General features: G+C 49.0%; 3 protein-coding genes and 1 long non-coding RNA gene across 7 annotated transcripts in view; 2 read left to right on the forward strand and 2 right to left on the reverse strand.

Annotated features, from left to right (window-relative positions):
• SELENOI (selenoprotein I) overlaps nt 1-8,105 on the forward strand; it is a 69,917-nt gene extending 61,812 nt beyond the window's left edge. For 2 of the 3 annotated variants that reach the window (XM_083733644.1, XM_083733643.1), the window contains exons 9-10: nt 1,081-1,263; nt 3,551-8,105. In XM_083733644.1, coding sequence (XP_083589770.1) covers nt 1,081-1,263; nt 3,551-3,673 — 306 coding nt within the window. In that variant the 3' untranslated portion in view covers nt 3,674-8,105. Of the gene's footprint in view, nt 1-1,080; nt 1,629-2,656; nt 2,877-3,317 lie in introns of all 3 variants that reach the window. The other variant, XR_014562768.1, reaches the window with a different exon arrangement.
• The window catches only part of LOC310842040 (sterile alpha motif domain-containing protein 12-like), a 225,228-nt gene extending 205,609 nt beyond the window's left edge, over nt 1-19,619 (reverse strand). The window contains exons 1-4 of one of the 2 annotated variants that reach the window (XR_014562790.1): nt 19,298-19,619; nt 15,540-15,690; nt 14,334-14,625; nt 11,267-11,864 (exon numbers count right to left, since the gene is read on the reverse strand). Coding sequence is in view for 1 of the 2 variants with exons in the window: in XM_083733907.1 (XP_083590033.1) it covers nt 11,860-11,864; nt 14,334-14,625; nt 15,540-15,623 (381 nt within the window). In the remaining variant the exon portion in view is untranslated. Of the gene's footprint in view, nt 1-11,046; nt 11,865-14,333; nt 14,626-15,539; nt 15,691-19,297 lie in introns of those variants that run through there. The other variant, XM_083733907.1, reaches the window with a different exon arrangement.
• PRR30 (proline rich 30) overlaps nt 1-20,483 on the reverse strand; it is a 146,572-nt gene that overhangs the window by 105,914 nt on the left and 20,175 nt on the right. The window lies entirely within an intron of this gene.
• Nucleotides 1-20,483, forward strand: part of LOC310842149 — a 119,297-nt gene that overhangs the window by 93,030 nt on the left and 5,784 nt on the right. Inside the window, exon 2 of the long non-coding RNA XR_014562931.1 lies at nt 10,270-11,099. This is a non-coding gene — a long non-coding RNA (uncharacterized lncRNA). The remainder of the gene's footprint in view (nt 1-10,269; nt 11,100-20,483) is intronic.

The raw sequence follows: 20,483 nt of genomic DNA on the forward strand, positions 1-20,483 counted from the left end.
CGTGGGGATTGAACCACCCTGAGATTAAGAGTCCCATACTCTGCCGACTGAACTGCTGTGAATCTTTTGTAAAAAAATTAATTTAATTTCTTTTTTTGACAAAGTAATAATCATACATAAATAAGAATAAAAATGTGCACCCACCACCACCAAGACCATTCCACTGTAACTATCCAACCTCCCAAAATTTCAACACCTCTTGCAATGGTTTGTCCCCTTTCCATTTTAACAGTGCAAATTCTACAAACAGCCTCCATATCTCATCAAAATCATTTCTCCTGCATATTCCCCATCTTACTTTAACGGCACATGTTAAGTTATCATTCATAGCTATATTCCAGACCTCTTTATACCATTCTTCCATTTCATATTCCCCTTGCCCCTTCCACTTCCCAGCTACAATAATTCATGGAGCTGTCAATAAATTTGTGAGCAAGTCCTTCACAGCCTGCGAACCTTCCAACCCCTCGTAAATTCAAAATAATGCTACCTCTGGACTTTCGGTCAGCTTTAACCCCGTGAATTCTGTTATCTCTTTGCCAAAACAAATCCCTTTGCCAAATTCCCTTGCCAAAACAAATGTGAATCTTTTTAAGGAAAGAAGCTTTTTTATGAAAAGCCAGCCCCTCTTTTTTTTTTTTTTAAGGAAAAAAACTTCCATATCCCTGGTCTAACTTTCCAGGTTCCCTGAACTGGGGAGTTAGTTCAAGGGGCAAGGAGGAGAGCCTCAAAGCCAGGAGGGTCCCAGAGCCCCCTTGACGACTATATGGGTTTGCATGTGCAGAAAGCAACTCCGTGCCAGCAGGGGTTTGCATTTTGGGCTGCCTGCCCTCCAGCGTTGCTCTTGGATTCCTGCCCACCTGTGGGACTGAGTCTCTGTTAAAGAGGATCCGTCGGCACTGCAGCAGTAGAGTTCTGCCAGAAGCCCTAGAGCGGTGCCTCTGGAGCAGTGAAGTTCTAGAGCGGCTCCCTCAGCGGTGCTCCAGGAAATGGCCCTGGATGGATTGGAGCGGCTGTTGGTGGAGGGCCTCTCCTCCCATCCTGGTCCTTCCTTACCAGCTGTTCCTCCTCTCCCCCCAGTGCCGCCTGATCGTCTGCCAGATGAGCAGCACCCGCTGCCAGCCTCTCAACTGGCTGCTCTTCCCGCTGGCCCTGGTCATCTTCGTGGTGCTCACGGGCGTCTTGCCGGAGAGCGAAACCTTCCTCCTCTACCTGCTCACCACCTTCATCACCGTGGCACACATCCATTATGGAGTCGGCGTGGTAAGTGATCCCGTGGCACGTGTGTGTGTGGCAAAGGTAAACGGACCCCTGACCATTAGGTCCAGTCGCGGATGACTCTGGGGTTGCGGTGCTCATCTCGCTTTATTGGCCGAGGGAACGGGCGTATAGCTTCCGGGTCATGTGGCCAGCATGACTAAGCCGCTTCTGGTGAACCAGAGCAGTGCACGGAAACGCCGTTTACCTTCCTGCCAGAGTGGTACCTATTTATCTACTTGCACTTTGACGTGCTTTCAAACTGCTAGGTTGGCAGGAGCAACGGGAGCTCACCCCATCGCGGGGATTCGAACTGCTGACCTTCTGATCAGCAAGTCCCAGGCTCTGTGGCTTAACCCGCAGCGCCACCCGTGTCCCTGTGTGGCACAGAGCGCCCTGCAAAGGATCCTCACCGCCACCCTTGCCTGCTGCAGTTTGCCACAGAGCCCAGCCAAAGCCTCCCATCTCTTCTCGGCGGCCTGGACTCACCTGAGGTTTGTTCTCCGGGACGAGCCACTTGTAGCAGTGGCACTTCTGAGGCAGGCTGAGCTGGGGGCTGGCCTCATCTGCTGTGGCAGCCCTTCAGCTGAGCCACCACAAAGGACCCAGTGCTGGTTTGGCAGGCAGAGGTCAAAATGCTGCCAGAGTCTTGACGTTTCTGTCGCAACAGACCCTGGGTGGCTTCACCTCTAGACTCAGCCCATCTTCTTTTTTTCTTTTTTTCTTTTCAATTTTTTAATATATAATAATTATTATAAATTTATTTATACCCCGCCCATCTGGCTGGGTTTCCCCAGCCACTCTGGGTGGCTTCCAACAAAATGGTAAAATACAATAGTCGGTCAAGCATTAAAAGCTTCCCTGAAGAGGGCTGCCTTCTAAAAGTCAAATAGTTGTTGTTCTCTTTGACATCTGATGGGAGGGCATTCCACAGGGCAGGTGCCACCACCGAGAAGGTCCTCTGCCTGGTTCCCTGTAGCTTTGCTTCTCGCAGTGAGGGAACTACCAGAAGGCCCTCGGCGCTAAATCTCAGTGTCCAGGCAGAATGATAGGGGTGGAGACGCTCCTTCAGGTTTTATTGGGTTTTACATTTTTGACATAATCACATCTGACAAAATAAATTACCAATTATCCCCTGCCCCCCGACTTCCGCTTCTGGTTTATAACATATTAACTTCTTCTGCTTGCTGTCTTATCCCTTCTTCTTAGCAGTTGAGCAAGAGGGAGGGAAGGTGATAGAAGTGTTAGAATGGGCTGTGGGCCTGATCCAGCATCCTCTTCCTACATTCTGTGTTCTCGGCACTTTCCAAGTGGGAAAGGTTTGGGAGCCACTGATCCAGCTCCAACCATCTCCTCCTCGACGATGTTGCCTCTGCCCCAGGCCCTTTCCATTTTGCAGGCAAGGCAAAGGGGAGGCTATAAAGGAGGAAGACGCACATTCACAGCGAAACTCCCAACATCGGCCCCTGTAGTTCTGCCCATGTAGTTCTGGGCCAACCAATCCGAATCCATCGCTTTCATATTGGCTAGAATCTGCCCCTAGGAGGGAAAAGGGAGAGGAAGAATGATGCCCTTCTCCCTCCTTAGGGAAAAGCCCCCAAGAGCCGCACACACGCTCCGTGCGCTCTTTAAAGGGAGCGCGGCTCTTGGGGGAGCCTTAGCCATACGCAGCCTCTCCCGGCCAGGGGTGAAGGCTCTCCTTGCCCGGGAGAGGCTGTGCACGGCCAAGCAAGAAGCCAGGACACCTAGCGGGATCGCAGCGATCCGCTGGCTGTCCTGGCTTCTTGTTTAGCCACGCGCAGCCTCCGCAGGGGCTATCCCAGAAGCCAGAACAGCAGCTCTGTCCCTTCCCCCACCTCCCAGAAAAGCCCCCAAGAGCCACGCTCCCTTTAAAGAGCTCGCGGCTCTTGAGGGAGGTGGAGGGAAAGCCAGTAGGCTTGCTTTCACTGAAGCCAGGAGGGCAAGAGGGATCAGTGCACGCCATTTCCGCTTGCTCTCCTGGCTTCAGGATTAGCCCTGCAAAACCTCCTGTGCAAAGATGGAGGAGCGCTCCCTCTTAGCTCAGAATGCTTTGCGTTGCTTTCTTGTTTTCCTCCCCTAAAAACTAGGTGCGTCTTATGGTCCGGTGCGTCTAATAGAGCGAAAAATACGGTATATGTAGAACTTGAAGGCAGGCAGAGGAGAAGAAAGGATGGGGCTTGGAGGAGAGGGGACCACGGTCAGGGGTCTGCTTTCCTGCAACAACACCCCCCTCACCTTGCCCGTTCTCTCTACTGCTTTCTCGCCCTCCCAGGTGAGCCAGCTGAGCAAGCACTTCAACATCCGCCCCTTCTCGCTACGAAAGCCCAGCTCCGATTGACTAGACGTGGAGGCGGGAGAGAAGAAATCCGGCCCACCGCCTGCAGGGGCTCTGTGAACGCAGCCCCCTCCCCCATGTAAATACACTTCAGCCATCACCACGGAACTAAAATTTGACCCACTTTGGGTGGCAACGAAGCCTGGCAGCCTTGCAGAGGGACGGACCCCTTCTTGCACCGCCTCTCTCACGGATGCGCAGGTGGCTGGGCAGGGGCTGAACCACCGCAAACGTGTCCTGAACCAGCATGATGCTTCCAGACCAAGCATGGGTCCATGCCACCCAGAACTCTCCAGGGAGACACCCAAAAAACCACAGATGGGCGCCAGGGGCGTCTCTGAAGCCACACAATTGCCGCAACACATCTTCAGGTTACGCTGAGGACAGCGTGGCCTGCTCTCCGTGGACCCAGCCACGCAAGAGGGGTTTTTTGTGTGTGGCTAGAACGAATCAGCTGCTTTAAGTAAGGGGCCTTGGTGGCGGTAATCACACAGTGAAAACACGACTATTCTATGTAGGTTATATTATCCTTCCATTCACTTCCTCCTCCCCTCCCACCCACCCCTGTTCTGGCTTCCACATGGCCAAACCAGATGTTGAAGCAGGCAGATGCTGTCTCCAACGGAGGAGGAGCCTGCTTTCCAGCCCACCCTGTCTGAGCTGCTCTGGAGAGCAAAGCTGCAAAACCTCCTTCACCTTTCCGGCAGGATTACGTTGCGGCAAGCGGCACTCTTCTGTGGGATAACCTTTGGGGTGGGGGACGGAGACCGGCCGTTTCCAAGAACTGTTTTGTCAGGCGTATAACCCTTCCGTGCGGGTCCATTCTGAGTAGCTCTGCTTCCCTCTAGAGGAAATAATCGAGATCTCCTTTCATCGAAACGACAAACGAACTCGGTGTTTGCCTCCATGCTCGGCTTTAGTAGATGAAGGTGGCTTTCCTCTGTGTTTGTTCCCCAATTGGAAATGTTGTGTTCAGCCATCCTAACCCTGCTTGAACTGTGTGGTGGTGAAGTCTGCGCCGATTCCCCCTCCCTTCTTCTCTTTAATTTCATGAACAAGCCTTGTGTTTGGGGTGAGTACGCCTGTGCATCCTGCCATGAAGAGGGCAGCCGAAACCCAGCTTTTTTGGAACGGTGGCACCCGGAGGAGACCCAATCACAGCAAAGGATGTTCCTACGTGATTCCGAGGGCAGGGGCTGCTTATGGCTTCTGCTCCTAAAATGAGAGGGGGCGACCCGCTCTTGTGGATGACACATTCCACTCTGGGGAGAGAGAGAAATGGGAATTGTGAAATGACTATTTAACCTTTCTTTTTGTAGGCTTAAATCATTATGTCAACAAGCAATGTGAAAATCCAGGAGCCAGTGCTCTTTTCTGCCTCCAGCCCCTTCTAAATAGATGCTTTTCTTTTTCTGTTTTCTTCCCACGCTTTAAATGCTTTTTAAAATTTCTTTTGGCGTGTTAATGAGCAAGGGAGGAGCTTGTTCTGACCCTTAGTGAGGCACCTCTCAAAAAACCAGCAGGAAAGAGCACTGGCCTCCGGGCATGGAATGATGAAACAGAAACAGGTTCTCATTCTTCGCTTGTTTGGTGAATGTTTTCATGGCTATAAAAGGTGAACCAGAGATGGGGATTGGGTAAGCTTTTCTCTCACTCACTCACTTTTTTTTTTAATTAAATGATTTTGCACAGAAAAAGTTGGGTGTACAGAGGAAATGAGACGTGCTTTGAATACTTGACGCTATCACAGCCGAAATGAAATGCAGCAATCAGTTGATAATTTTGGTGCACTGAGTTAGACCCACCCCAGAGCCGGTTTCCAATTCTGGAGGCGGCTGAGTCAGAGGGAGGGTCTCCTTTATTTTGTGTGTGTGTGTGTTTGACTAATGAATCATTGTGAGAACATGTGTTCCTCTTTACTTTCTCTCTTTGCTTTGGAAGCAGGGGTTCTCAAATTGACAGTAACTGGTGGCAAACTTGCACAGGCCCTGATGGTATAAGCCGAGATGACGATAATGATGTGACTCACTAAATCATTCCTTGACGTGCTGCCTTGGAAACATCGTCCATGCTCCAAGGCGCACGTCCAGAGGGGGCCAGGCCAGCACTGAGTGGACGAAAGGACAAAAGGTGTTAACTTCCTGGCGTCTCCCAAGGCAGGCTTTGCTTGGCTGTCGTCTCTCTAAAGAAACCTGGTTCTGCTTCCCTTACCTATCTAGGCTTCTTGATAAGGAACCTGGTGCCTTAAGAAGATTTGCCTCAAGTTGGAGAAAAGGTCGGCTGTCTTAAGCAGAATGTTGGAAAAGTAGTTGTCCAAGTTAAAGGGAGTACAGCGTGACATCTTCAGCTGCGGAAACGGGTTTAATTTCTGCTGTTTTGCCATCTTTATTGTTTGAAGCTCATTCGGCAATCTGGGAGGGACTCCGATGCACCATTTAACCATTATTATTTCTGTCTCGGGTTTTGGTGGCATCAGGGGTTTTTTGTGTTCATCTCAAATATTCTTCGAAATAAAGGTATTGCATGTTGAAGAGGTGAATGTGTGCCCGCTGCCACTCTCAGCAGGTGATTGTAAAAACGCTTCGAGGAGTCCTCTCCGAACCCAAACCCGTCTTCTCTTTCCGATATTCCCTCTGCGATTGAAAGGGGCATCTGAGGCAGCGCTCGTGACACTTAAACTACTTGCTCCACATTTTGCAGTTCTTTGTCGCCGTCAGAAATCACTGCCCCGCCTTTTTGCACGTTCTGAGAGCGAAATCTTCCTTTCTCTGCCTTGATTCACTACTGCTGCCTGTGTAGCTGCGGATGCGCTGCTGGTTGGCTCAACCTTTTAAGACGCAGTTCTCCGGAGGCGTGGGCAAAGGAGCTGCGGGGAGCGGCACAGCACCCCACCCCACCCCAAATCAGTGCCCTGCAATCCTGCAAGGTTCAGGCTTTGGTAGTAGCAACCTGTAGTCCAAGCAGTGGGTTGCACAGAGGCACGGCCAGCTTTCCCTGTTGCTCAGAAACTCCCTGGCAGGCAGAGAGGTCTAGATGTAGAAAGTCCCTGTGCTTTGCAGAAGCACCTCTCTTCCCCCACCCCAAACCCAAATGCAGGCTTGAATAAGATGAATCGGAGCTGAATGCAAACAGCTTGGCGGCTGAGTGACAGCTGGCCTTCAACCCAGGCTGCTCCTCGGCTGCCTCCCCCGCCCCCCCGGCCTTGATTTCAGAGCAGGGTGTTCGGCGCATGAGTCTCCACTGCTGTGGGTGTGCAGGTCATGCGTGTCGGGCTGGGCAGCTACTCCCAAGTGCCATTTTCATTTGAAAAGCAACCCTAGGAAATAAGATATTTCGTGATAACTTAGAGCAGGGGTGGGGAATAATTGTGTGCGCCCCCCCCAAAAATCTTGCTGGACTCCTGCTGCCATCAGCCTAGAGTGTCTAGAGTGATGTGAGCAGAAGTCCAGCAAGATACGGGGGCCCCCAAGGTTTCTCGCCCCTAACTTAGATACTCCTGTTTGCAATCTCCCCACTAAACGGGCTCCGCTGCTATCTTGGATTGGTCTGTTTCTCTGCGTAGGACAGACACACGCCCTGCCGGTGTAGTTCAGGCCTTCGTCGCCTTCCCCAGGCAGCAAGTTAGACAGCATCTTTGCGCCCCCTCCCCCAAGAATTGGAAATGGGGCTCTCAGTACAGAGCTCACCCCTTTAGACAGGACTCGAGAGCTCTCACCTGGAAGGCTTCAACAGCATACTTCAGATCTCTTGCGGTTGGGGAGGAAAGTAGCCGAAACCTTTTCTCTGCGTTACAGCCTTACTCTGAAAATGCAGGCAGTTGGGAACGGGGGTGTGCCATGCATGCATTTTGGACCAGTTTACCTTCTGGGTCTCTGTGGCCCTGGTGATTTTTCTTTTTTTAGAAGCTGAATTTTTAAGCTATCAGGTGAAAGGTGAGGTTGGAATCCTTCCTTCTCTCCAATGTATTGCATTGTATTGGGGTAGGGGGTCACATTTTGAATGAGTAGCCTTGCTCGCTGCTTCTTTTGTCCCCCGCTAAATATGAGGGTGAATGTTCAGTCCCTTGGGCCTCGTTGGTGCTCTCTCTGCCAGGAAGGACCGTCCTCGGACAAAAGGGGGGGGGGCGGTCTCTCCGGCCGGTATTCTGCAAAGCACCGGTTGCGCCAGACTGCCAAGGGCTGGGCTGTGTCAAAGCAAACGGACTGTACAGATCGTAATTATTATCAGCGAGAGAAAATTGCAATAGGAAACCTATACATTTCTCGCGGCAGATTTCTCCGCCACCCCTTCTTCACGCTTGCATCAGGATTCATGTCTGTCTCATATGTACATTGTTTGAGGTTGACAGTCTTGCAAATGGATTTGGATTCCATTCCATGAAATGCTATTGGTGAATATTTATTGTATTTAAAAACGGAAACAACAAAGCTTCAAAAAAAGAGAACCTATTATGAAATAAAACTTCAATTAAAAAATTCCCCGTGCTTTTTAACATCTCTGTCTCCTCATCTCTGTGGGTGTTTCTGCTGTGGAAACAGTTTGGGGAGTGGGGTTGCTCTTGCAAATAGTGACTGGAAGCTAGCAAAAGAGCTGCAGCTTCTGCCACCATACCAGGTTGCTAGGGCTGGCTGGGGAGAAAGATGGTGGTGAAGATGAGGATGAGGAGGAGGAGGAGGAGGAAACACCCTCCCATCAGATGTCAAAGAGATAAACAACTACCTGACATTTAGAAGACATCTGAAGGCAGCCCTGTTCAGGGAAGTTTTTAATGTGTGACATTTTAATGTATTTTTAATCTTTGTTGGAAGCCGCCCAGAGTGGCTGGGGAAACCCAGCCAGATGGGCGGGGTATAAATAATAATTATTTTTCCTTTTCCCCAGACGTGGACTCAAGGTCTTAATATTGTTTTAATTCTTCATAGAATTAAAACAATACAAGAAACAAATTTATAGATAATAAAAATTTATAGATAATAAAAACAGCAGTATTAAAAGCTTTTTCCTTTAAAAAAAAACAGTTCCCCAAGAAAGGCCTGTCGGAACAAGATCTTCTCTTGACGGTGGAAAGACAAGGGAATTCCAAAGTTGCCCTGGGAACAGCCACCGAGGCGTCCCTACCAAGTGAGATCTCAAAACTTGGGCTTGTTCATATGGGGGAAATACTGTTTCAGACGGCCTGGTCCTAAGCCACCAGGCAAGATCCTTGCTCCTGTTGTTTTCTGGGCTTGGGGGAAGACAGAGAGAGGGTGGCTCATAGCTTGTCTTGCTGCTTGGAAAGTGTTTGCTATCTCTGTGGCGTGTGTTCCCATAGACCAATGGCAGCTTCAGGTGTTTTCACCTGAAGGAGCGTCTCCACCCCCATCGTTCTGCCCGGACACTGAGGTCCAGCTCCGAGGGCCTTCTGGTGGTTCCCTCATTGCGAGAAGCCAAGTTACAGGGGACCAGGCAGAGGGCCTTCTCAGTAGTGTCACCCACCCTGTGGAACGCCCTCCCATCAGATGTCAAAGAGAAAAATAACTACCAGACTTTTAGAAGACATCTGAAGGCAGCCCTGTTTAGGGAAGTTTTTCATGTTTGATCTTTTATCGTGTTTTTAATATTCTGTTGGGAGCTGCCCGGAGTAGCTAGGGAAACCCAGCCAGATGAGCAGGGTATAAAACTAGTGTAGTTCTTTATCTCCTTGAAATCTGAAGGGAGAGCGTTCCACAGGGTGGGTGCCACCACCAAGAAGGCCCTCTGTCTGGTTCCCTGTAACCTCACTTCTCACAGGGAGGGAACCGCCAGAAGGCCCTCAGAGCTGGACCCAGGTGTCCGGGGTGGAGACGCTCCTTCAGGTCTACTGGGCCGAGGCCATTTAGGGCTTTCAAGGTCAGCACCAAGACTTTGAATTGTGCTCGGAAACATACTTTGGGCCTTTAGAACTGTAGCAGGAAACCCCCCCCCCCCATCGTTCAGTTTGTACAAACTCGACACTCACACTCACACACTACATACGCTACGCTTCTGTTATAAATTCATAGAAAATCAACCATACATCGGATTTGCACCGTTCCACTTTTATTTTACTCCATGAAGGAAGGACTACAAAATGGGGAAGGTTTGATACAGGCCAGCCATAATCCCTTGAGCATACCAGCACATCCACAGGAGCCCTGCCCAGTTGCTATGCCAACCCTGATTGTCCTGGACAGAAGACCATCAAGATCACAAAGAACTTGCGTATGGGAGTGGATTCAGCATGGACTGGAACAAAGGACAATGATCAGATCTTCCCTCTAGGGGCAGGAAACTGCCAACTCCCCTTTGTCTCCTGGAAGTGACTCATGGGGAGGGGGAGAGAAGGGAACCAGCCAGGTGACAGGACACTCAGGTTACCACCACAACCCCTCCCTCAACCCCTCCTTTCTGTGATGTATGCATGATGTTTCTGGGGGTGGGCTTGACTTACAGGATGGGAATTCCAAATGTTTTTATAAGACCTTGCACACCATTTTTCTGTGTCTTTCCTCTCACCTGCAAGTGAGGGGAGCACCCTGTCGCGACAGTCTTTCTTCAATAGAGACCAAGCCTACAGGCTGCTGATTTGCTTCAATTTACTCTGGTTGGTGTCTTTACTTTTTGTCCAAGGGAGCCCTCGGATTTTTCCGGTAACAGAGATTTTTAGGAATCTGAGACCAGCTGCTGCCTAAGTGCTACACAGGGAGTCGATTGCCTCCCAAGGGCTGGCCAAGGAGTCTGAGGATCAGCAGAGTTGGGTTTGAGACCAAAGAGGAATTTGTGAAGGGGCCTTGGTTGGTCCTGGCCAGAGGGGGTGAACTAAATGACCTTTGCGGTCGCTTCCAACTCTGAGTCTATTATTTTAAGTGTGGGGGGTGCCTTTTTAGGCTAGGGGTGCAGAGATGCGAGAAGGCCTTAAATGCAGTGCTGGTTCCTAATTCTAATGTTCTCTGCCTGCTGGTTTCTTTCTCTCGCTCACCACCTTGTGGCTGAACAACTCTCTGCAGTGCAACATCCCAGCTCCAGCAACAGTCCCTGCTGCACACATCAAGCTTGCGAAGATAAAAGAATTTAAACACACAAGGACTCAGCCGCATATATACTAAATCAGGGGTCAGCAAACTTTTTCAGCAGGGAGCCGGTTCACTGTCCCTCAGACCTTGTGGGGGGCTGGACTATATTTTATTGGGGGGGGGGGGTTAAAAAATTAATGAATTCCTATGCCCCACAAATAACCCAGATACGCATTTTAAATAAAAGCCCACATTCTACTCATGTAAAAACACGCTGATTCCCGGACTGTCTGTGGGCCGGATTGAGAAGGCGATTGGGCCGGATCCGGCCCCCGGGCCTTAGTTTGCCTACCCATGTACTAAAGTAATATTTTTATATGGTGCACTGTAATAAAAGGTGATTTAATTTTGCAGGGCAGGAAATAGGTTATGTATCTGTTTTATTTGTAGCATCATACAGTGGTACCTTGGGTTAAGTACTTCATTTGTTCCAGAGGTCCGTTCTTAACCTGAAACTGTTCTTAACCTGAAGCACCACTTTAGCTAATGGGGCCATGATTTCTGTTCTCATCCTGAAGCAAAGTTCTTAACCTGAGGTAATATTTCTGGGTTAGCGGAGTCTGTAACCTGAAGTGTCTATAACCTGAAGCGTCTGTAACCCAAAGTACTACTGTCCTGGGCTTCCGGGAATCAAGTCCTGTTGAATTCAAAATGACAAATACTTTCTCGAATGACAGTTTCGTAGTTTTACGTCTCGGCAAATCAGTCAGACCCCTGGTCCACCTAACTCAGTATGGCCCACTTTGACCTGCAGGATCTCTGCAGGGACCCCCCCCCCCAGCCTGCAGCCCCCAGATGTTGAGCCTCGTACCTTCCGCATGCCTAGCAACATAACTTCCGCTGCTGGGCTGCAACCCTTCCCCATACCTACGAAGCGTGGGCCATCCTCCTCTGACCAGATGTTTGCAGGAGGCTACAGGCATGGGGGGCAGTCCCTTCCCCGAGAAAACCCACATTCTGCCACGAAAGCCTTTGCCCCCGAGGCTGCAAACTGCCACGTCCAAACCCCAAAGCAGCTCCTTCCATTCTGCAGTCCTTGAAGCCTGGTCTGGCACTGGGCTTTGGGCTCCACCGTCCTGCTTGGAGGTCCAGTTGCGGCCAAAGGCTGGCACCAAAGCGTGTTCCTTTTTTTGCATCCCAGACAGAGCTGCTCACTTGACAGCGGGCCTCCCTCGATCACGCTGTGTGTGGAAGAACGGAGAAGGGGTTGTTTAGTTTCCTTCAGAAATATTTCAAGACCGCTAATTAAAACGCTTCCATCGGCGGAACTGGCACTGCTACAGGTGCGATGGACATCCGCTCCGCATTTGTAAGAACTCAGACTTAAATGTGGCAGCACCTGCAATTTGGAACTCCCTGCCAATTGACAATTGACAGAAATGTAAAGTATTGCACTTGGGCAAAAAAAGTGAGAGGCACAAATACAAGATGGGTGACACCTGGCTTGAGAGCAGTACATGTGAAAAGGATCTAGGAGTCTTGGTTGACCACAAACTTGACATGAGCCAACAGTGTGACGTGGCAGCTAAAAAAGCCAATGCAATTCTGGGCTGCATCAATAGGAGTATAGCATCTAGATCAAGGGAAGTAATAGTGCCACTGTATTCTGCTCTGGTCAGACCTCACCTGGAGTACTGTGTCCAGTTCTGGGCACCACAGTTCAAGAAGGACACTGACAAACTGGAACGTGTCCAGAGGAGGGCAACCAAAATGGTCAAAGGCCTGGAAACGATGCCTTATGAGGAACGGCTAAGGGAGCTGGGCATGTTTAGCCTGGAGAAGAAGAGGTTAAGGGGTGATATGATAGCCATGTTCAGATATATAAAAGGATGTCACATAGAGGAGGGAGAAAGGTTGTTTTCTGCTGCTCCAGAGAAGCGGACACGGAGCAATGGATCCAAACTACAAGAAAGAAGATTCCACCTAAACATTAGGAAGAACTTCCTGACAGTAAGAGCTGTTCGACAGTGGAATTTGCTGCCAAGGAGTGTGGTGGAGTCTCCTTCTTTGGAGGTCTTTAAGCAGAGGCTTGACAGCCATATGTCAGGAGTGCTCTGATGGTGTTTCCTGCTTGGCAGGGGGTTGGACTCGATGGCCCTTGTGGTCTCTTCCAGCTCTATGATTCTATGACACCAGACGGGCGCCTTCCCTCTCCTCTTTTCGGCACCCACTAAATAAAACATCTGCCTATCCAGATGCTTAGAAAGTTGATGCGAGTTTTAACCTGTTTGTAGCCTATTGTTATTTAAACTTTCCAAAGTGTTGTTAATCTTTCTAATTGATCATTTCATTGTTTTGTAAGCCCCTTTGAGGGTCTAACAGTGTATCAATTTTATTCCACACCCATGCTTTTATATTTTATCTTATCTTACCACGTTTCATTACAGCTCTATTCCTACGGTTGGACACATGATACAAAAGCAAGGGAATTAAAATTAATGTTTCTGTTTGATCCACCTCACATTCAGCATACAGTGCTGGCAATCACTACAGAATTTTCCTTTCCAAATGTGTATTAAGGCCGGGCAATATTCTGCCGAATTCATGTTCCATGTCTGCACTAACGCTGCAAAATGCTCTCTCTTGTACCCTGGTATCCCCTCTCTCTCTCTCTCTCTCTCTCTCTCTCTCTCTCTCTCTCTGTGTGTGTGTGTGTGTTTTCTTTATTATTTTTCCTTCTGTAATTTCCCCCTTATAACGTTAAAACTTCAATTAAAATTTATTATGTAGGGGTTGTTGCAGGAATTTATGTATAGGTTGGGGGGGGGGTTGCCCCTCCAGCAGATATCATGCACATGCAGCCCACTACCAAAATCAGCACAATCACTTTTGTGACTTTTGTGATTTGTCCTCACGAAACACTTCATCACAGTTTCTTCCTATCTATTCAAAGGGCCTCTGCTGCACGATACCAAATGTAAGAATTCACTGATAAATGTATCTCTGTACTGGCTCACTGGGAAAACTTCAGAAATTCATATAGACACTTGAGCTCAGCTCCTCAGCAGCCCCTCTGCCTGGGTGATAATTCCTGGCCTCCTGATACCTGAGTGCCAGACAGGTAGCCCTTCCAGAAATAACAAACCCAGATGAAGACAAAAGGGTGGGATGAACTTGGCTGGGAAACAGGGAAATGTAAATATCTTTTTTGTTCCACTTGATGGGTGTTTGGTGGAGGGCAAGGGGAACCATGGGGCAGGGTCCAGGATGCTCAGATTCCTGCCACCAGACCTCCCCTTTCATGATGTATGAGTGATGTATGAATGATGTAGTTTTTGGGGGGTGCAACATGGGGATTAGCAGCTAATAAAAGTTTGGGTTCTCTTTTGTTCGGGGCTTCCATCTTGTTCCACCTGGTGGCAGGTGGGAGTCCTGTGGCGACAGTCTTCAATCAAGACCAAGCCCACTGGCTGCTGTTTTGCTCTGGTATTCCTGGCTGGTGTCCTTGCTTTTTGTCCAAGGGAGCCCTCAGATTTCTCCGTTAACAGGAATACATTTTATTAAATCAATGCCCTTGGTCTACCCACCCCCGACCCTACACATTCTGCTTCCGTTCCAGTCCCAGTAAGGACTTTGACAGCACCCAGTAGATGGGGACAGTTATGGGGCACCCGTGCGATTCCCTGCCCGCTTTGGGTGCCCATCCTCACCTCCTGTAATGTCCAGCAAGTCTTTCATCTCCTGCTGAATGCGGAGGTGCAGGACTTCACGCAACAGCTCCTGCCGCAAGCTCCAGGGCGCAACTCCCATGCGCTCCAGCGTCTCGTCCGTCAGGCGCAGCAGGGCCTTTCCGGAGATGGCGTGGCTGTGCGCCGCTTCCAGAAGGGGTTTCCCCTGAGCCCCCAGGGACCCTCGTCTCAGCCAGGAACAAACCTCGGAGACGGTCCACTGGGCCACTGGCCGCCTCACCTGGTCCTCCTCTTCCGAGTCCTCTTCCAAGCCCTGCAGGGCAGAAGTTTGGCAGGCTGATTTCTCTGCCCTCCGCTTTTGAATTCACCCCATCCAACCTCAAGCACGGACATAATAAAGTAAAAAAATCTAGCGTTTGGTTTGGAGCCCTTTAAGATGAGTTGACCAATCCAGAACAGTGGGAGGAGGAGGAAAGGCCTCATTCGGCTCCCTCTTACTCTCCTCCTTTTGGAGAAAATAACGTGTGATTTTGCTCTGTCTCCTTTGGGGTTCTGGGGATCTGGCATGATTCCCAGATCTTTGCAGTTCTTTCTAGTAAGTACCATAATAATTAAGATTATTCGCCGGCAGCTTGCAGAAATCAATTATCTCCAAATGTGGCAGCCTCGAATTTAAGAGTCCAGAGTCTGTGCCATGCAGCAGAAGGCAGCGTTTTGGAGTCTCTCTGCAGCTGCCACCTGGGCTCGCTTGTCAAAAGTTCTGATAATCAAGATGTTTCTCTTCCTTAAATTATAACTAGTATCTTGTAAACTGTGGCTCGACCTTGCGTTTCGCACTGCCAAGCAAAGTGTCCGGCCACCCAAGCTTCATGCAGCCTCACAGTTTAGAGGAGTTAGAACAATAAAACAAATATTAAGGATTAGAATATTAATAAAGGAGAAGAACTTTGAAAATATTAGGAGTCAATTTTATTAGAAATATGAATTTGGAGAACTGTCATACAGGTGATATAATGAAATTCAGTTAGAGGGGATTCGAGGAAGTCAGTTATCAATGTTATGAGAACAAGATATCTAAGAAATAATCCTTTTTGTGTTTAGTTTATTGTATTGTAAAGTGTTTTTCTTTGTTGTGTGTTTTGTAATGTCTTTTTTTGTCATAAATGTGGGGAAAAAAATTAATTTTTTTTGGGAAAAGAGAGGTTGGCGTAGAATGAATGCACTCACCGCGTCTGCAGTTGTGGGCTCTCCCAGTTGAGCTGCCAGGCCGTTCAGGACCCCCGCCAAGCCGCTCCCGGGACTGGTCTCCATGAGGACCCTGCGGTGGAAGAGGCAGGGGTTGGAGGCTGCAAGGTGGCGGCAGCAGGTGAGGGGCTACCTGCAGACAAGGCGGGAAAGAGATCTAAGCAGAGTAAGAGAAAGGGGTGGAAGCAGAGGTGCCTGAGCTGCAGAGGCTGGTGTCCCCATGGACACTTTTTGAGTAAATGCAAAGGGATGTAACAGAGAGAACTAAAAGGGGGGGGGGGGACTCAGCTGCCAAACATTCCCCTCTAAAGCAGCCTCAGCCAGCAAGTGAAATGCTGGCTTATCAGTAGTGGTGGTAATAATAATAATAATAATAATAATAATAATAATAATAATAATAATGCTATTTATACCCTGCCCATCTGGCTGGATTGCCCCAGCCACTCCAGTCCCTTTTTGATGGTTGACATAATCTTCTTTCTTCTTTGGCGATCACTCATAGCCAAAGAAGATCGTCTTCCATAAACACGGTTTTAACAATGAGTCCGTAAGTGACTGCAGAGGCCAATTCTGGATCCACACCTCCTTCCACAGTGGGGACATTGGTTTCCGGGTGGGAGTTGATCATAGTGTAGATTTGCCAAGTGTTCCTTCCTCTTAGCACGTTTCTCCCTTGTGTCCTGGGTTCGAGTGTCTTCAAAAGCCATTACACCGTTGGTAAAGGCTGTTCTCCAACTGGAGCTCTCGCAGGCCAGTGTTTCCCAGTTGTCCGTGTTTATACTACATTTTTAAGATTTACCTTGAGACAGTCTTTAAACCTCTTTTTGTTGACTACCAGCATTACGCTTTCCATTTTTAAGTTTGGAGTAGAGTTGTTGCTTTGGAAGATGATAATCAGGCACAAAAGACCAACGAAGTTGATGTTGAAGAATCAATGCTTCAACACTGGTGATCTTTGCTTCTTCCAGTACTCTGGTTTTAGTTTGCCTGTCTTCCCAGGTGATGTGTAAAGATTTTCAGAGACACCATTGATGGAATCAGGGGCTAACAAAGGCGTCATGACACCCGGGGCGGGGCGTCGCCATGTAGGGTGCGTGTGCAGCGTCGCTACGTACGACACATGCACCCTACATAGCGACACCGCACATGCGCTGTACATAGTGGTTTGTCGGCGCCACCAAGATCCTCTGCTCATGGCTGCAGCCAAGAACAGAAGATTCTCCACATGTGGCTGCGGAAGTGCAATGGTTGTTTGCTCCGCCGTGAGCCCGCGCAGGGTGCCTTCTTGTCACCCCCCCCAGACATGGCACCCAGGGCGCACCGCCTCTCCCCCCCCCCCGTTGTGATGCCACTGGATGGAATCTTTCGAGGAGTTGGAGATGGTGCTTATAACATAATCAGTCCCTGCTGGATCAGTCCAGCCGCCTGTCATCACAGCAGCTGACCAAATGCTCCAATGAGAAACCCCTTAGCAGGATCCGAAGCCAAGAGCAACTCTCCCCTCCTGCAGTTTCCAGACACTGGCATTCAGCAACATTGCTGCCTCTGACCGTGATGGGCAGGGCACAGCCATTGTGGCGAGCAGCCATCAACAGCCCTCTCCTCCTCCATGAATTTGTCCAGTCTCCTTTTAAAGCCATCTAGGCTCCTGTGGCAGAGAGTTCCAAAGTTCAGCTAGGCAGAGTCAAGTTTCTCCTTTCCCCTTCCTGTTTTGTGGAATCTTTTATTAGACCTCCGGCTGGTCCCTGCTTCACACCCAAAACCTTAGTCAAACACGAGCCACTCTGATAAGCACTAAATAGTTGTTTTCCTGCTTTTCCTGTGCTGCCAAAGTTCTACCCACATCCTCTTTTGCCATGCAACCTCCCTCCCTTATGAAACTTCTGGGTATCATCCAGCTGCAGCTTATTTACACACCTCCAGTTTCCAAATGCTGTCACCTTTTGATGCTGAACTCTAAACCCACCCCAGCATTGTATTTTATTGCATTTGAATATTTTGCTGTTATGTTTCTGTGACCTCAGCTGCTTACAGGCTGTTATAAGAAAAACTGCTCCTTTTCCCTTATGGGGTATTCTGGAGCCCGTATAGAGTCCTTACGTGGGTTCTCTATCAGTAGGAGAAAATAAGAGAGGGCAAGCAGAGAATATTGAGAAGCAAAGCAGCTAGGAAGCCTGATCTTCATTAAACTGTTGCAACAGGGTCCTCACTCATCACACGCAGGAGGGAGGAGGAACCCAGAACAATGGTGTGCAAGGCCTTATATAGACTTTTGAAATTGCCCACCCTGTAGCCCAAGACCACCTCCCAAAACATCATACATCCATCCATCACAGAAGGAGGCATCTACAGCAGAACTCCTGTCTGCCAGGATACCTGATAATGGTCACTGGTTGCATTACCTGGGCATCCTGGCCATTCTTTTGTGATGGCAAAAACTCTAGTTCCTGAGTCCAGGTCACAGGCTCACCCTATTCCTACACAAATACTCAAATACTCCCTTAAGAAAGGATTTCCCAGCGAAAAGACAATGAGAAGGCTTTCCCCATTTGCCTCCCTTCCTGCAGAGGAATATTTTAGGTCATTGGGAGAGTCGAAATGGCTTCAGGATTGCTCTCCCGTACTATTTCAGACACGTGGTTCTGTAATAATAATAATAATAACTTCTTCAGGTATCTGAAGAAGTGTGCATGCACACGAAAGCTCATACCAAGAACTGACTTAGTTGGTCTTTAAGGTGCTACTGGAAGGAATTTTTTTTGTTTTGTAATAATAAAATTTAAGGTCTTATATATATATATATATAATAAATGTTCATAGCTGTACCAACCAAGCATGTACATAGATCAGCACAGGAAGACCAACCTGAAACCATTTTGACTCCCAAACTGACCAAATGTTTTCTCTGCAAGGAGGGAGCGGGTGAGGGAACCTTCCCATTGTCTCAGGAATTGGGAAATCACCATCTCAAAGGGTGACAGACTACCAGGAAAGGGAATCAGATAAGGCATTATCAGATAACCTGGCAAACAGGAAAAACAACAACATTCAAATTTCTGCTGTAGACCACCTTTTCTGTGATGTAAGTATGATGTTTGTGGGGGGTGGTCTTGAGCTCCAGGGCAGGGAATTTAAAATGTCTATATAAGGGCAGGCACACCTGGGTTCTGTGTCCTCCTCCTTCTCCTGCGTGTGAGGGGAGCACCCTGTTGCAACAGATCAATAAAGATCAGGCTTACAAGCTGCTTTGCTTCTCAATATTTTCTGGTTGGCCTCTGTTATTTTCTCCGACCGAAGAATGGATGCTTTTGAATTCTGGTGCTGGAGGAGACTCTTGAGAGTCCCATGGACTGCAAGAAGATCAGACCTCTCCATTCTGAAGGAAATCAGCCCTGAGTGCTCACTGGAAGGACAGATCCTGAAGCTGAGGCTCCAAGACTTTGGCCACCTCATGAGAAGAGAAGACTCCCTCAGAAAGACCCTGATGTTGGGAAAGAAGGAGGGCACAAGGAGAAGGGGATGGCAGAGGACGAGATGGTGGGACAGTGTTCTCGAAGCGACCAGCATGAGTTTGACCAATCTGCGGGAGACAGTGGAAGACAGGAGTGCCTGGCGTGCTCTGGTCCAGGGGGTCACGAAGAGGCGGACACGACTAAACGACTAAACAACAAATTGTTATCATGGGGGACTCAGGCTGAGCATCCGGTCGACTCCTGACAGGCTGCAGCCTGTGAACTCACCTGCCTCCCCACTCCAGCTGTCTCATCCGTACCCAGCGAAGGCTCCGGGGGCTTTGTTCGGCTGTGCCCCCCACCACAGAAGATCTCCCCAGTCCTCCTGCCCGTCTCCAGACCTGCCTCGGAAATGATCTCAGCTGTTTTGCCTTCATCTGCATGCTCCTCCCTGGAGTTCAGGCCCAGGCAGGATCGGACTCTGTCTCCTGGCTTGCTGCCAAACCACCGACATGCCCTTTCGTGTTCCTGATAGAGCGAGTGTTGCAGAAATCTCCTAGAAGGCTGCTCTCCGTCTCTTCTACCCCCGGCATGCGAAAGTTTGCCTAATCTGATAAGCACCCGAGTTTCACTTGTGCACAATCTTCAATGCACACACCCAGGTGCGTGGGCACACAATATCACATCCCTTTTAATGACAGGGCAATGTTTAAGTGAATAGCCCAACCGCCATGTCTGTGGATTGCGAAAAGAAAACTTTGCTTCAAATCTCTTGGGGTGTAGGAACAGACGCTGATTAATCCCTGACGAACAGAAGGCCCTTTGCTCATTCACTCTTATTTATTACTGCACTGTATATCCAAAAGCTGCGAGCACTGTTATAAGAATTTTAAGGTCTTAGATATGTAATAAATGTTCATAAATGCAGCAAGCAAACACGTACATAAATATATAAAGCACATGTCTGAAACCCCACAGAAAAAAAGTCCTGAACAAATTGACCTCAAATATTTCTATGCAAGGTCAAAGTGGGAAACCTACCCGTTGTCTCTTTCCTCACAAATCCTGTCTTAAGGGCACATTTAAGATATGAACAGGGTGTGAGCCTGTGACCTGGCTCAGGAACTAAGTATTTATCATTACAAAAGACTGGCCAGGCTCCCCAGGGTATCCAATCAAGTGACCATTAACTGGTAACCTGCCAGACAGGAGGTAAACAATGCACTCAGATTTCTGTTGTAGACCACCCTTTCTGTGATGTAGGTATGATGTATCTGGGGGTGGTCTTGAACTCCAGGGTGGGCAATTTAAAATGTATATATAAGGGCAGGCACACCTTTGTTCTGAGTTCCTCTCCTCCCACCTGCGTGTGAAGGGGGCACCCTGTTGCAACAGTTCAATAAAGATCAGGCTTCCAAGCGGCTTTGCTTCTCAATATTCTCTGCTTGGCCTGTTCTTTTCTCCGACTGATGGA

The sequence above is a fragment of the Podarcis gaigeae genome, assembly GCF_964106915.1.
Source record: "Podarcis gaigeae genome assembly, chromosome: 3".
In the NCBI taxonomy this organism is placed as follows: Eukaryota; Metazoa; Chordata; class Lepidosauria; order Squamata; family Lacertidae; genus Podarcis; species Podarcis gaigeae.